This window comes from Dama dama, chromosome 31 (assembly GCF_033118175.1).
Source record: "Dama dama isolate Ldn47 chromosome 31, ASM3311817v1, whole genome shotgun sequence".
In the NCBI taxonomy this organism is placed as follows: Eukaryota; Metazoa; Chordata; class Mammalia; order Artiodactyla; family Cervidae; genus Dama; species Dama dama.
In genome coordinates, this window is record NC_083711.1 from 47,600,277 (window position 1) to 47,617,294 (window position 17,018).

General features: G+C 40.8%; 1 protein-coding gene across 2 annotated transcripts in view; it reads left to right on the forward strand.

The window, feature by feature from the left end:
- Window positions 1-17,018, forward strand: part of COL8A1 (collagen type VIII alpha 1 chain) — a 159,245-nt gene that overhangs the window by 136,267 nt on the left and 5,960 nt on the right. For both annotated transcript variants that reach the window (XM_061134414.1, XM_061134415.1), the window contains exon 3: window positions 15,073-15,403. In XM_061134414.1, the coding sequence (XP_060990397.1) occupies window positions 15,076-15,403 (328 nt within the window). In that variant the 5' untranslated portion in view covers window positions 15,073-15,075. The remainder of the gene's footprint in view (window positions 1-15,072; window positions 15,404-17,018) is intronic.

Below are 17,018 nucleotides of genomic sequence, written 5' to 3' on the forward strand. Positions count from 1 at the left end.
GCTCTGCACATAAGCTAAATAAGAAGAGCAACAATATATAGTCTTGACGTACTCCTTTCCCAATTTGGAACCAGGCCGTTGTTCCACATTGATTCTAACTGTTGCTTCTTGACCTGTATACATGTTTCTCAGGAGCCAGGTAAAATGGCCTGGTATTCCCATCTCTTTAAGAATTTTCCACAGTTTGTTGTGATAAAAGGGTAAACACTAAATGAATGTTATAATAAATGTTATTATTATTCCTAAACTACCTGATTATGAAAAGATTAAGCTTCTAAAGAAAGTGATTGTAAGCTGATTATTTTTCTGACCTGAAAATAATTCTATTATTAACTTGTGAATCTTACTTCCTTCAACAGTAAGACATATCCTAACTCCTGTAGCCACTCCAAAAAGGCCAACTTTCTACTACCACTGCCTAGAGAAATGTCTTTGCTTCTCCGAATGTCATAGCCAAAGCCCTTCTTAGTCAATACAAAAACAGGCTGCAAAGCGGCCAGTCCTGTGTGGGATACGAAGCAGGAAGGGACCCAGAATTTGAATCTGTGCTCATGTGACGAGCAGGTGGGGGCCCAGGCTGCACTGAGGGGTGGGAATTCCGACACTACTTGTCATGCACATAGTAGGATCTTCTGTTACCTGACCTGTCCTGGTATCTCAGGCAACGGGACAGTTGGGCAGCCTAGTTTTTATAATAGGTCAGGAGCAAAGTAAAGACAAGAGTCTTTGTCTTTTCAAACTGTTCAGAAACAGGACTGCAATAAAGTTAAGTGTGGGGGAATAAATGCTCAGAATCCCCCCTCTGCTTCTCCTCCTTCCCGCTTCCACTCCTCCTCCAAATAGTAGCTAACACCTACCTATATAATGCTAGCTACATCTGAGCACAGTTCTCAGCATTTTACTTGTATTAATTCTCTTCCCACCCTCAATAGCCTCGTGAGACAATGCTATTATCATCCCCAATTTATCAAGAGGAAATGGAGGCACCGAGAGGTTAAGTAACTTGCCTGAGGCCACAGAGCTCGATAGAATTAGAAGGCAGGTGATCAGGATTTAATTCAAGCAGGTTAGCTCAGGGCTGCTGCTCTCAACCACTCTCCCCTACAGTTGCCCTTTAACTGTTGTAGCTGCCAACGTCTGTTTCTAGATTATAGCCTCTACTGCCCTCTTTACTCCGCTAAACAATGCCCATTTATTCTTCAAACCTTAGTTCTAACACTGTCCCTCAAAGACCTCATGTCTGACCAACCCTGCCACCCATACATTGCAACCAGGTTGAAGTCTTTTTTTCTTTTTTGTCTCTGTTGAAGCACTTACACCAGATTAAGATCTAACTTTCAACAGTCGACTAGAAACTTCTTGAGAGTAGGTCCTTGTATTTCACTTATTTTTATACATCGCCAGCCACTAACATGTGCGGATTCAGCCTCTTCAGTCATGTCCGTCTCTGTATGGCCCTATGGACTACAGCCTGCAAGGCTCCTGTCCATGGGATTCTCTAGGCAAGAATACTGGAGTGGATTGCCTTGCCCATCTCCAGGAGATCTTCCTGACCCAGGGATTGAACCCAGGTATATCTACCTGCATTGGCAGGCAGGTTCTTTACCACTAGCGCCACCTGGAAAGTCCCAGCCACTAACATGGTAGTGCCTAAAAATTCAATATATAAAGTGTTGGGTTTAATATTAATAATTAAACTAATCAACAGCCACAGTAGAGAGAAACCATGCCAGGAGTTAGAAACTGTAGCAAATAAAGGCAAGGGAATCCCCTATACAATATTTTAGGACGAGAGATATGTTAGAAACCATCTGACCCCAAAGGCATGCAGCAGCCCAACATTTGGATTCTGCCTGCAGAGAGGTATTTCTTTTTTCTACCAGACATTATTTTTGTTTAAATCAATCCAAAATTTCAAGATGAAGGGGTTTTACAAAATGTCCCAATTTGTGGCTTGTCTTGAAAAACTGGAAAACCTGCCCAAACCCGGCACACAAGTGAGTAGCTGAACTTCTGCCCCGTTAGACAGGGCAGAGCTCCCTAGTCCACCGCAAACTCTGGCTAGCCAACTCCACTCGCTCCCCCGTCTCCCTGCTTCCTCCAGGTATTTGGACTCCCTCCCCTTCTAATTCATTCCCCTCATCTTACAGTTTAGGAAGAGGAGGGCCTGAAAAGTACAGGAATATATCCATGACAGAGCAGTGGCTACATATACCCCACATCTCTCATCGCCAATTCAGTTTCCGATTCCCACCAAGTCCTAAGAAATGGCATTTGTGAAGCACGGTTATCAGTGCAATCCCTCATTTTTTTTGTGAATTCTTTGTGCCCTGTAGCGAGGTTTGCTAAAAAAAAAAAAAAAAAAAAAAAAAACCAAAAAAACCGGAAAGTCTCTTCCACACTCCCAACCTCCTCCACTTTAGCATTTCCAAGAACTGGCATTTGTTACATAATTCCTTGTCCTTTCCTTTCTCCACTTCCATTTTCTCTGAAAAATGTTTGGTGGATTAACTGTGAAAACCTTATGATTTTCCTCCCAGACAGCACATCCATCTCTTTCTCCCTCAAAATAAATTCCACCCCTGAAAGAAGTAGAACTTCCAATACCAAGATAGCTGTGGTTTAGTTGCCTCAGCACTTTGCCTCTGTTCAAAGGACAGGATGCTACCACACAGGCTAATTATCTAGATGAAGCCATGGTTGAAAAGTGGTGGATTTAGAGACTGCCCTCTCTGTGGCTGACAATTTATCACAGCTTGGCGTTTTAGGCTTAGCCCCAGGTTGAGAGCGAAATTTTTTTCATATTTAAATTCATTTTTGGGAACAGTCCTATGGACTGATCTCTGCTACTCTTAAACCACACAACAGAGAAAAAACAAATTCACATTTTTACTGCCTGAGAAATTGTCGAGATTTTTTTTTTTAATTCTTATATAGTTCAGAAATTTCCAGGGGTACATGTTGCAAACTTTAATAGGATTGCTGTTCTGACTGGAGATTAGCCAAGTGAGTGTGTGTGTGGGCATGAGGGGGGAGCAATTTTAAAAGAAATTTATTAATTATTTTTATTTCCAAGTGCTGTTGATTTGATTTAATGTTTTGCCCATGTGTGATCGAAACTCTAGAGCTTAACTTTTAACATCAAGTCATTCAAGGTTATGTGACTCAAAGTAATTTTAGCTAAATAAGACTTCAACAACGGAATCCCCTAAATCACTAGTTCAAAAGTGGGGGGCGGATGTTAATTGGCAGCCTCACGTCCTCTATCTCTTGCCTTTCAATCCACGAAGACGCCTATGTACCCATATAGTAATTTCATTAATAAATATTTTAGTATTATGAAAGATAGGAAAGGCTAGGATTTGTTGCTCAGTCGAGGGAATTTTTGTTTCACAGTTTCCTATATAAATACCAAAATGAACAGTCTACTTCCATAATGGCTGGCTAATAAAACGAAAACGTGAGCATGGGAGACTGGCTTGCTTGCTTCATCTTCTGGATATGCTGATAGAGTAAATACTAAGTGCCAGGCAGAATGGGGCAGAGACAGGAGACCCTTCTGTACTTGTCAGTCCTTCGTTGCCACCATCCTAGGAAAGTACTGGGAGCAGCATCCACGTGGCAAATCACTCCCTGCCCCCTGCTTCCGGGGAGAGCCCGTGTTGGCTGGGAACTGACCCTGCTGTACTTTATATTTCAACTTGCTCAGTTTTCAAAACTTCGACCAGAGCCACCTCATTTGAGTGTCACCTGATCTCTCAACTTTTCTTGAGTAAGATGCTGCGCAATGGTGAAGCATCTATAAGAATATGCAGAACTATAGAAAAGTAGATAAGGCGAGAGCTTCTAATATGGCAGGCTTCCTCAGAAAAATTTGGAGTCTAAAGACAAGCCATCTCCTCCTCCCAATCACTCCCTCCCACGTCTAGAGACTACTCCAAGACCTACATCTAGAGGCTACCCTAGGACCCCAACTTCTACAAGTTCAAGACCTGGATAAAGGTCATTCAGGAAATAAGTTATGTGCCTTTGTCTCTTTACCAAATTTGGTTTAAACTTTCTAGTCTCTGTAGCCTTAGATATTTTGGGAATGAGTATAATTTTTTTTCACTTTACTTTATTCAACTCATTCATGTTATTTATAAAGGAAAACTTCTACCACAAATACCAAATTTTAGCTATGCATATGACAAGGACATTGCTGAATTTTGTTTGGTTAAAATTCATTTGTAATCCCATTGGTCTATACAAGAGTTCAGGATGAAATGAAAGTGTCTGCAGTGAACAAATGTTCCATGAAATTTACATTTTTTTTCCTTCTAATTTTACTGAGATATAATTGACACACAGTACTTTATAAGTCTAAGGTGTAGGGTACAATGATTTGATTTACATACATCATGAAATGATTTCCGCAGAGGCCGAGTGAACATTCATCATCTCATAAAGATACAAAAGAAAACAGAAACAAAAATTTTCCTTGTGATCAGAACTCTTACGATTTACTTCCCTAATGACTTTCACACATTAACAGTCACCAGTGTTAATTGCATTTATCATGTGTACTTATTTATCTCATAACTGGAACTTTGTACTTCCGTGTACATGATATTTATATTTTACAAAATACATTATTATAGTTATTTGCTCAAGATAAATATTTTCACAATGTCCAGTTCAATATTACGTCAGAAAAGACTTCCTCACACATGTCTCTCCCTTGCAATGGCCTGAAAACACATTATTTTACATTGTGTCATTCACATAAACCATAGTAGTACAGAGAAGGCAGAAAGATGCTTGTGTGAATGGTAGAGTTCTTTCCAGCCCTCCTTGGGTCACACCAGGAAGGAATTTGCCTTGCTACACATTCCCAGGCTCATGGAAAGGCGAAGGCTTTATTCTTGGGAAGCTCTCATCTTTGTCTACTAAAGACCTGCCTCTGAATTTCGGATCCCCCATTTTTCTACGTCATACTTATCCACTGCCTACTTCTCCTTCCTGAGATGCATAGTTTGTATTCATTTGTCATTCCTATGACAGAAGGCATACATCAATCCTTGCTGAATGGCTCTGGGGGACATTTCGAGCCTATATGTTGTAATAAGGTTTTTTCATTTATAGCCACTTTTAAAAGATTTCTCATTAAGCTTCCATTTTTAGTAAATCTTTGAATGTGGTATTAAAAAGTTATAAATCACTGTTTTATCTGTAAATGTTATTTCTTATTGAGGTTCTTCCTTTGGTTTCTTGTCAGGTATAGCTTATTTCATTAGAGAGATACTTGCAGGGGGCTGTTCAAACTCTTCTTGCTCCATCTCCACTGTAAGAAGATGAGGAGAATAAAATACTGAAAAGATGTGTGAGATGACATTGCAAAAGGCTTAAGCATGCACCTTCGTGAAAGCATTTGTCCATGAAGTGTGGATTTGTTATTCAGGTTCACAGCTACCCTAGCATTTTAGGGCTAGAGGGGACCTTGAGATCATCTAGCCAGTGTCCCTGTTCTGCAAATGAGGAAACAGATGCCCACTTAGGGTAGTGACTTGCTTAGGTCAGAACCAGCATTTAGGTACTATAAACGATGATGTCTTCATATTATGGGAAGAAAAGCTAAACAAAACAAAACAGGATTCTGCTTTAGCACTTCCCTTTTAGGGGTTCTCTCAAGAGTTTTAGAAACTCTTTGGCAGCTGACATGATCTCAGTTAGAGAAACAAAAGGAGTTAATTGCAGACTTCAAGTATGTGTGCTATTATTTTAAGAAAAATTTTCTCCAGATGTTTCCCACCTCCTTTGAGAATACAAAAGAGGAAATGAGTTTAAAGTTCAGCAAGTAAGATTCAGATTAGATGTTAGGAAATGCAGGTCTGCGAAGCCTGCAGTTGGTTACTTGGGAAGGTTGTGAAATCTCTTCTGGAGGACGTGTGGAATGTGGTGGTTGGCCATCTGTTTCAGAGGGGTTATGTGGGTGGCCCGTTTCTAGGGCAGAGGACACAACCTAATTGACATCTCAAGTTCTGTAAGTCCCGAGAGGTCATGCTCTGCTTATGGCTGGTAGGTGGGGTTGTTGGCTCCTCTTAACTATAGTAGATTCAGGATTCATCAGTGAGGCACATATTCAAGCTCGATCTTACATATATATATCAGTCCTAAGAGGTATAATTGGGCAGATTGACTAAAACTAATGAATGCTTATTGGATTTTCTGCCCACTGCCTTTACTGGATTGATAGACTAAAATCTGATGGTTTAGTTTCTTTGGGTTCCATCTCAGCATATTCACCTTGCCATCATTAATACCTCCCAAGCTTGTGTCCCTAGTCCAGAAAGCAAAAAGTAAGGGATCTAGTTCAGGATCTTACACTATATAACAGGGAAACTCTTTATTTCAATGAAAAAGGCAGCCTTGGAATTTGGAGGACAAGATGGAAAAAAGTGGAAATATAGTTAGATCTGTACCTGGTTATTTAATATATTGATGAGGCTCCTAACAATAATCAAATAAGAAATACTTTTTAAAAATTTTATTGAAATATAGTTGATTTACAATGTGGTGTTAGTTTCAGGTGTGTAGCAAAGTGATTCAGTTTATTTATATTTATGTCTATAATTTATATGTTTATATATAATTTATATATATATAATATATTCTTTTTCAGATTCCTTGCCTTTATAGGTTGTTGTAAGATATTTAGTATAGCTCCCTATACTATACAGTAGTTCCTTGTTGGTTATCTACTTTATATATAGTTGTGTATATATTTTAATTCCAAACTCCTAATTTTTCCCCTCCCCTTCTTCCCCTTTGGTAAACATAAATTTGTTTTCTGTCTGAGTCTATTTCTGTCTTGTAAATAAGCTTATTTGTATCACTTTTTAGTTTTCACACATAAGTGATATCATATGATGTTTGTCTCTTTTCAAGTAAGAATTTAAACTTTCTAACTTGGAATGTAACAGCCTCGAATTTCAGTAAAATAATCAACTATTAATATATGAATACAGGATGGGGAGATACCATATGAAAGAGTTTAGCATTAAAAAAAGCCGAGTAAATGGATGAAAGATTAGTGATTTGTATCTGAAATATGTTCATGGTGCTGGCATAAAGTAAGTGCTTAAACACATAGCTAATATTATTATAACTTTGATGTTTTTTTTTTTTTTTCTTCCCCCAACCATTCTGCAGTTCTGGTTTTCTCAAATATAGTCACTGATTTTGCCCGGTGCTAATATGGAGCAGTTCTGAACTGTTTGTCTACCTACCCTCAAAAATGCATTCCCCCAAAGAATTAGGTTTTCTGAAGGTGTCATCAGAAGAATAAGAGTTTCAAGAAGAGACTCACAGACTTAGAGAATGAACTTATAGTTGCCGGGGGAAAGGATGAAGAAAGGGATAGTCAGGGAGTTTGGGATGAGCATGTACATACTGCTTTATTTAAAATGAATAACCAACAAGTATCTACTGCATGGATCCCTGCTCAGTGTTATGTGGCAGCCTGGATGGGAGGTGAATTCAGGGGGAGAATGTATATGTATGGGCTAGTTCCTTCACTACTCACCTAAAACTATCAAAACATTTGTCAATACCACAATGTTAATACATAATACAATGTAATACATAATAAGTTGTTAATATAGCTATTGTTTCAGTTCAGTTCAGTTACTCAGTCGTGTCTGACTCTTTGCAACCCCGTGGACTGCAGCATGCCAGGTTTCCCTGTCCATCACCAACTCCCAGAGTTTACTCAAACTCATGTCCATTAAGTCAGTGATGCCATCCAACCATCTCATCCTCTGTTGTCCCCTTCTCCTCCCGCCTTCAATCTTTCCCAGCCCCAGGGTCTTTTCCCATGAGTCAGTTTTTCGCATCAGGTGGCCAAAGTATTGAAGTTGCAGCTTCAGTATCAGTCCTTCCAATGAATAGTCAGGACTGATTTCTTTTAGGATTGACTGGTTTGAGAACCCCATGAACAGTATGAAAAGGCAAAACAATACAAAATTTAAAGTTTTTTTAAAAAAAGACAGAAGAGTTTCTTCATCTCTGAGGACATGGAGGAGGGATTTTATAATAGGTATCCTATTATAAACAAGAAGAGCTCAATTGAAATTATGTTTTCCTTTCTTGACTCTTCCTTCCCTGGAGATCTTCTTTCCTCTCTTTGTCATGCAGCAATCACAATCTCCTCCAGATTTCCCAACCAGGCCAACTCTCTGTACCCTCTATTAGTATTGTTTCTATCTTTCTTTAAAACACAGGTGCCAGCCCATCCAAGTGCAGAAGGCTCAATTTCTACAATAAAGTGGGTTTCAGAGCTCATCATCTCAACATCCGTACCGCCCTCTCTTTTGTTTTCCTCCATATCATCCAACACACCATACATTTGTGTTTTTGTTTAATTTGTGTCCCCATCAAAGCATAATACTCAAAATGTTAAAAACACAATTTTCATTTGTACATGAACATGTCAAGGTTTAAATGACGACAAAGTCAATTTGAAATAAAATATTAAAACTCTGCATTTTTCATTGTAATGAGCAGATAAAAAGTATGCTGAGATAATGTTAAATTTGACAAAATTAGCATTAGAATACTGGTTAATATTCTAAAGGGCAATAAAACCATAACCTGAGTGGGTTTAATCAACATATAGAGTGGTTAATGTCTTGTAATACTAATAAATTGTGCAACAAGTTACATATCCCTAGTTTGATGACCCTAAGGTGGGTTTATTGGCATGGCAATAAAAGATCATGTGTCCATCTATCTTTTGCCTTAGCCAATTTGGGGATACATTTCTTTCAGCCTTCTCCACCACTCACTAAAAGTAAGGTACCTATGTACTGCCAGTTATGAATCAAAAAAGGTGGGTCTCCCCTACAAGCTGCTCAGATAATAAAAATAGCAAAAAAAAAAAAAAGCTGCACAAGAAGGTAGTCAGCTGCCTTAGGAATATTTCCAACATAATTAATATTCAAGTAGGAAATATGCAAGACTTCTGTCAACAACTGTTGTAGGAAGGATTCCAAACTGGGAGTCAGGCTGAATTCGATATTTTTCTAAAGCCCCTATCAACACGGCAAGTTTTTATTGTAAGGGTTTGTCGATAAATATTGAGGAAGTCAAAGAATATCACACATTTTCCTTGTTCTCAGGAAACACGATCATATTGAGGTCTCGTGGGAAAAAGTAGAAAAAAGCATAATGTTGATTGGGACTGCATTTAACTTTTTGTTAAACTTTCACTAGTGCTAGCAGAATAATGATGTCTGAGGAGGTAGGCAGGGAAGACTTTACAGAAGAGGTAGGCATTGAGCCTACTAGAGGAATTATACGTGTTACGGGCTGAGTTGTGTTCCCCTGAAAGAAGGGGAACATACTGAAGTCTTAATTTCCCATACTTCAGAACATGACTGCCTTTGGAGATAGGGTCTTTAAGAGGAAATTAAGTTAAAATGAGGCCAAATGGGTGGGCCTTAATCTCATGACTGGTGTCCTTATATGAAGAGATTAAGCCACAGACACACAGAGGAAAGACCAGGTGAAGACACAGGGAGCAGACAGTCATCTACAAGCCAAGGAGAGACGCCACAGAAGAAACTCACCCTACCAATACCTTTATCTTGGACTTCTGGCCTCCAGCATTGTGAGGAAATACGCTTCTGTTGCCTGAGTCACTCGGTCTGGCGTCCTTTGTTATTGTAGCCCCAGCAAACCAATACAGCTGGGCTGAAATCTGGAGAGGGGTTTAAAAAGAATAAGGATCCTGGTGGTCCAGGGGCTAGGACTTTGTGCTCCCAGCGCAGGGAGCTCGGGTTCAATCCCTGCTCAGGGAAATAGATCCCACATGCCGCAACTAAAACAGTTCGTGAGCTGCAGCTAAAGATTCCACATGCTGCAGTGAAGAACAGAGATCCCAAGTGCTGCAGCTAAGCCCTGGCACAGCAAAAAGAAAAAAAAAAAAAAAGAATAAGAATCCTCTAAAGAGAACAGGATACCCTCAATCAAGAGGTCAAAATGAGGACTGACATAGATGAGGAACAGAGTTTTGAAACAGGGGTTTACATTAATGGATGTTGTATAAAACTACCTTGGAACTAATATAGCTATCTCTTGTAACTAATAGGACTCTTTTTTTTTTTTTTTCCAGTATTGTTGTTTAAAGAGAGATAACTAAAGCTTTCAATCCTCACACCTCTATCCAAAACTTACTTCCTCAGAGATGTCTTCCCTTCTCACCCTTCCAAAACAGCATCTGCCTCCCCAAGGCATTCCCACGCGCTTTCCCCATCTTTGTTTTCCTCACAGCATTTAAATCTGAGGTGTTTGGGTTGTTGTTCAGTTGCTCAGTCATGTCTCTTTGCGACCCCATGGCCTGTAGCCCACCAGGTTCCTCTGTCCATGGTATTTTCCAGGCAAGAATACTAGAGTGGGTTGCCATTTCCTCCTCCAAGGGATCTTCCTGACCCACGGATCAAACCCACATCTCCTGCAATGTAGGCTGATTCTTCACCACTGAGCCACCAGGGAAGCCCCCAAATCTGAGATTACAAAATTTACGTTTAACTTGTTAATTACATGTCTCCCCAGGCTAAACTGTGAGTTCATGAGATCAGGGACTTACCTAACTCACTTCTCTTTCTTCAATCTCCAAGCAGTTTGTAGTGATTAGTAGCTGTCTCATAAACATCCATATCCAGTGAATGAAGTGCCCCGAGAAGTGTAATCAACCGTGAGAGAATATTCTAAACAATCCTGCTGAATACTGGAGGAGTAGGGTGCTGCTTGACTTTCCCGTTTTAGGTGTGAATCTGAAGGCCTGAGAAACTACAGACCCTGTGTGACAGGGTGATTAGAGGGCACAGAAGGGGCAGGATGAGAGAAGGCTTGTCCGCCACAGACGACACGGACACGCATACATACACATACAGACATGCCGGGAAAGGGGACGCTGTCCGTGGGAAAGGCAGAGTTGGATTTAGCACAAGGACTGATGAGATGGTCGAATAGCATCACCCACTTGGTGGACATGAGTCTGAGCAAGCTCCGGGAGTTGGTGATGGGCAGGGAGGCCTGGCATGCTGCAGCCTGTGGGGGTCGCAGAGTCAGACACGACTGAGCGACTGAACTGAACTTGAAGGCTTAAATACTTACACATTCTTTCGGACAGCAAGCCATAATCTCATGAGGATCAACGTACTAAGAAAACGCCGAAGAGCGTCTAAAATAATACATATCACACTATTCTGTTATTTACATGGCAGGTTTCACATGAGGAAACTGAAACTCTCTGCAGCAGCCCAGCCCAAATACAGGGAAGCATTTAGGGCTGTTCAGAATGTTAGGACTGGCAACTCCCACCCCAGAATGAATAACTGTCTTGGTTCAGCTGTTCTGTTTTCCCATTTTTAACAAGTACATTTTAATGGCCATTATTGTTTTCTTCATGTTAGGTTTATCATTATTGCAGTTAACCTCACATTTACTTTGGCTAGCATCTTTCTTTGAAAGTCTTTTGACGTTTCAGTTGGTTTTGATTTGTCTCTTTGGTCACACTCCATTAATAATAAATGTGAATAGTGCTTTTCAGCCTACAAAGAATTCATATTATCATGTGTGCCCTTCAATAGTGCTGTGGGAGAGGCGGAGATCATAATTTCTGTTTTACAGGCAGGGAAACTGAGGCACAGTGAAGATAAGGGACTTGCAGAAAGTCATGAACATGCAGAATGGCAAAGCTACACCTCAACTCCTGGTCTTTTGGCTTCTTCTACAATGTATGACATGACACCCATCACTAAGTCTGCCTGGCTGGCAAAAATCCAGTGTCCACACACAGTATGAATGTTCATGTTCACGTGCACACACATACCACGTATCAGTTTCCAAATAGAAATCCAAGAAAACATCAAATAGAACTCACAGGATTATTGCATTCTAAACCCTTGGTTGGTGGCGGGGGGCGGGGGGGGGGGGAAGAGGCAAGAAAACCCACTACCACCGTTTCTCACCAGCAGGAATTCTGAGGCTCCCTCTTCCCACCAGGAGTCTGTACAGCGTTACACAAGCCTGATGTTCTTCTGAGTGATTTGGGGAGAACCTCCGCAACACTTTGACCACCAAAAACATCCTCAGGGACAAGAGGGAAATGAGTAAGGATAAGTCAAGTGCTAAATTCTAATCAGGGCCCCTATGTAAATATTCACGCTACAACTGAGCGGAGTTTATTTAAATAAAGATCCAGAGAAATGGCAGATGGCAGACCAAAAGGGGTGGTTTTCAGGAGAAACAGGCCAAGTCTGTGAGAGGAAATAATCACAGTCGAGCAGAATTCCAGTGGGCCTTTGATACTGAACTGGCCTTCTTCTAGGAATTCGCCCCTTTCCAATGCTCCGGTGTTTCACTAGGTCGTCCTGGTTTGAAGCTTATTAAGTAAATCCAACACATCCACTGAATTGAAGGACAGGTGAAGGACCAGGCCTGCTAACTTATTACAAAGGACAAGTTTAGGGTTGAATAATGGAACTCATTAACCACCAAAGGTAGAATTAAGTCCCAGGTACACATCACCAGATATTACCATGCTATTTCTAGTATGGATTACCATTGTCAACTCCCTAATGACTGCCTGAGACACCGAATGTTAGAATCAGATGGGGCTTAGAGAACAACTGAGTCTCATTTTTAACCAAAGAAGAAGCTGAAGGGATCTGTTCAGATACACAGAACTGCGATGAATTTATGGTCTTCTGCATGAAAATAGTAAGAAATAGTGGTGTGTAGAATAAGTGTAGTTTGTCTTAAATGGGTGCATATTAAATGTGCATCTTCATAGATTATCTCTTGGAAAATACAAAGGAAAATGTTACTTCAAAGGGGCAGGATTTTAGACACTAAAGAACAAAAGTGAGAGGAAAATTTACTTTTTCCTGATATCCTTTGCTACTCATTAATAGGTTACATATCTGTCACTCCTACTAAAACAGTTTAAGATTCTTGATGGCAGGACCTCTTGACCATATTATAGTTATCTTTGTAATCCATGGACAGGTATCTCACTGTGTCTGGTAAGTACTCAATAAGCCATTGCTGAGTACTTAGAACAGATGTTCTTTTTTCATCTAAAATAAATTTGACTATTACCGGGTATAAATCAATATTAATTTTGTGACTGTTTCCAAATGATTTATAACAATTAATTGCTCTTATAAGGACATAAAATAACAGCTGTCTTCTCCCATTTATAATACACTTGAAACAAACAGTTCTTAAAGACTATTCCGATTTATGAAATGGAGAAAGTTTTATAAATCTTTTTGCTGACAGATATTTCTTCATTTTTTCCTCCCCGAAGGGGAAGAAATGATTAGTATATTTTTAAAAAATTGTAATGCAATGAATTTAATGGTAAAGCTTCTTATTAACTATTTTCTTAGGTGCTTTTTATTAGTCAGTTCTATAGCCTGTTCACACTCTCAGCATTACATTTGAATAAGATGTTGCATTGTCAACGCACGTTTTCTGAGAAGTGAAAAACTAAGATCCAGGATTAAGTAAGGCAGAAACAAAGAAAACAAACTCTCAGGAGAATGGAAATTAAAATTCGTAGACACACGTTTACTCAAAGTTTTCCAGAAGACATTTACATTAAGCATTGTGAGAAACTTGCCACTTCTCCTCCAGCCCCCCACCCCTCCCCTCTGTGTCTGTCTGTCTGTCTCTCTCTCTCTGCAGCCTTACCACAACACTCTACTTTGGTGAGCCCTTTAACAAGATGTGAGAACAAAGCTTTGTGTGTGGTTTTAGATCTGGGAGTAATTGAGCTGACCTCGATGTGCACCACACTTGCCCTCTAGTGGGAATTCGTGAGAACTGCAGTTCCCTGGGCTGTTCCATCTTCAGCCCTGGGCGTCTCCAAACAGATGTCTGTCTTCTCAAGCTGTTTTTAATAAACAGATAAGCCTCACTTATATTTATTCTATTAATTACTAACTTTCAAAGGGTGCTGTTAAAAGGCTTAAAAAGTTTATCCTTGTGAGTTGTTTAAACATCTTTCATTTATGCAACAAATTTGCTTTGAAAACTCCTTTCTTTCATAATAGTACAAAGAGAAACTTCAGTGATCTCCAGGTCCAATTAACTGAATTCTAAACAAATGACTTCACAGTACATAATTAGAAGAAAGAAATGGTATCCTTGTGTGTATGTAATTATAACGGCGATTATTTTTTGTTGTTTAATGACATTTGGGGCTGTCACATGAAGTACCTTCTTTCCAATTCAGATGTCTTTGGTTTTTATTGTCCTTGTTTGCTCTTTAACCCTTACACATGCTTATAACCCCACCAAGTTCAACCAAGGCCAAGATTTCTTCAAGCTTTTTGCTCTGCCATCCTCAATGCACAGTTTTCACTCTATAGCCCTAGACATGTCCACTCCCCCTTTACAGCCTTTTTGGAAGCTGTGCCCATTATACCTACACCCAACAGGCCAGAACTTTGTCACGTGGCCACATCTAAATGAAACATCTTCGGTCTAGGCTTGCTTTGCTCCAGCTTAGAGTCAGAGGTGCCAGTACTGTGGAAGAAGGCTGAGGTCATGTTCAGAGACAGCTAGCAGGCTCCCCATAGCCTGTTTTTGTTTGGTCACTAAGTTGTGTCTGACTCTTTTGCAACCCCGTGGACTGTAACCCTCCAGGCTCCTCTGTCCATTGAATTTTCCAGGCAAGAATACTGGAATGTGTTGTCATTCCCTTCTCCAGGGCATCTTCCCAGACCAAGGATCGAACCCACGTGTCCTGCATTGGGAGGCGGATTCTTTACCACTGAGCCACCAGGGAAGTCCCCGCCCATAGACTACAGTCTCACCAATTGCCTTCATTTGGTAGATCCTACTCTTCCCTGGGTTTTGTCTGTTTTCTATTGAAAGGTGACATTTTCCCTTTCATTTGTCTTCCACTCATGAGGCTCTGCTGATAAAGACTACGTACGCTTCCTTTTCTTTCTCAAGTAAGCTCTGGTCACCTGGCCGGCCGGTTTTCACCATCTGGGTGCGTGTCTTCCCCCACAGGTGATGGCTGGGCCACATTCCCCTCTGCAGCTGCTGGGAGTCCTGCTCACCCTTTCTGTGGGCTCCGTCCGGCTCATCCAAGCTGGTGCCTACTATGGAATCAAGCCGCTGCCACCTCAAATTCCTGCTCAGATCCCACCGCAAATTCCGCAATACCAGCCCCTGGGCCAGCAAGTACCTCATATGCCTTTGGGCAAAGATGGCCTGAACGTGGGCAAGGAGCTGCCCCACATGCAGTATGGCAAAGAGTATCCACACCTACCCCAATATAGGAAGGAAGTTCAGCCGGCACCGAGAATGGGCAAGGAAGCGGCGCCCAAGAAAGGCAAAGGTAACATGCTTCGGTACTGCTGTGAAATAGCAGCCTCCCCAAACCCCAAGAATGAGGTGGGGGTGGCAAGAACTAAATTTTGGGTGTTTTTATTTCAGCCTGTATGTCTGACTTTCATTAAATGCCTACTGTGTTTTAAACGCTATCCTTGAAAAAGTTCAACTCTTAAAGAAAGACATAGTTATAATTTTATGTTGTGCTTTAATTCAACAGCATCAAATGGCACAAGATGGATTTAATAACAAATAGTTAATTCCCTGATTCATTATTTCTTTATCCAAACACACTGCAACTAATGAGCATCTCTTCCAGTGTCAGGCTCTCAGCTAAACGCTGAGGGATAAAGCACTGAAAAAAATTATATATATATATGATGTCAGTCTTCAGAACTAGGAGAGAAATGTGGTAAGAACCTGTGATGTTAAAAAATAAAATATGTAACTAGATGCCAGATAAATGTGCTCTTAAGACAGCTCAAAGGAAGCTGCTACACATGTCAATCAATAATCAACAGAAGGAGCCTGAAGAGCACAGACAGCGTCTAGGGATGACACCTGAAAATCTCTCCATTACTTTCTAGGCATAGTCACTAGTTATTCAACACCTGCTAAATACCTATCACTGTGAGAGACATTTTCTTTTTCTTTTGTGGCCGCACCGCACAGCTTATGGGATCTTAGTCCCCCGACTAGGGATTGAACCCCGGGCCCTCGGCAGTGAAAGTGCTGAGTTTTAACCACTGGACCCCAAGGGAATTCCCAAGAGACATTTTTCTTAAACACTCAGTTGGTTTGTAAGAAAGCTAGGAAACCTCGCACTTGCAGGAAAGGAATTGCAATCTGAGTAGCAATTCCCTTTGAGGAATGGACGCCCTTCCCAATGGTCCCCACAAAAGCAGGAGCTCTACTTGCGGGGAACTGTGGGGTTTGGAGCCAGTAGGCCTGGGTGCCCAGAGGCCAGAAATGAGAGAAACCTAGTCATTCAACCTCTCTGAAACCACTTTTCTTCACTTGTAAAGTAGGATTATTGAGAGAGTTGATGACATAAGGTAAGTACTAAATAAACGCTAAAGCCGCCTAAGAACTCTGAGTTGCTACAGCTGGTCATTCAACAAAGCCTAAGTAAGGACAGAGTGAACTCCAGGCGCGGGCTGGACACTGGGGACCCCTGATGAAGATGACATGACCCTGCCCAAGACGCTGCTCGATACAGGAGCTACCCAACCCCTGCTTAGAAATGGCACACCTTAATCACATATAGTAAGGTCTATTAGCACAACAGAAGTATTTCCTTCTTTCAGGAGCTATATTTTCTTCTCTTTGGGAGCTGATATTCCACTTGGGGGATTACTCAGTCATTTGTTTTCCTTCCTTTCTTGAATGGCCGGCCTGGATTTTGAAACTTCCTGTACTTATTCAGATGGGTACCAGATTGCAACTGAGGAATTTAGAAAAACATATGAGTTCTGTGGTTCTATTTTGTTCCCTGACAGTAGGTCAGTGAAAAATACAACAGCAGGATTAAGATGCAACTAATGGTTAAAAATAAGACTTTGGGGCCATGAATTTCCTTTCTTGATGTTATTCCTTACTCCCAGTAGCACGGGAGATCCAGA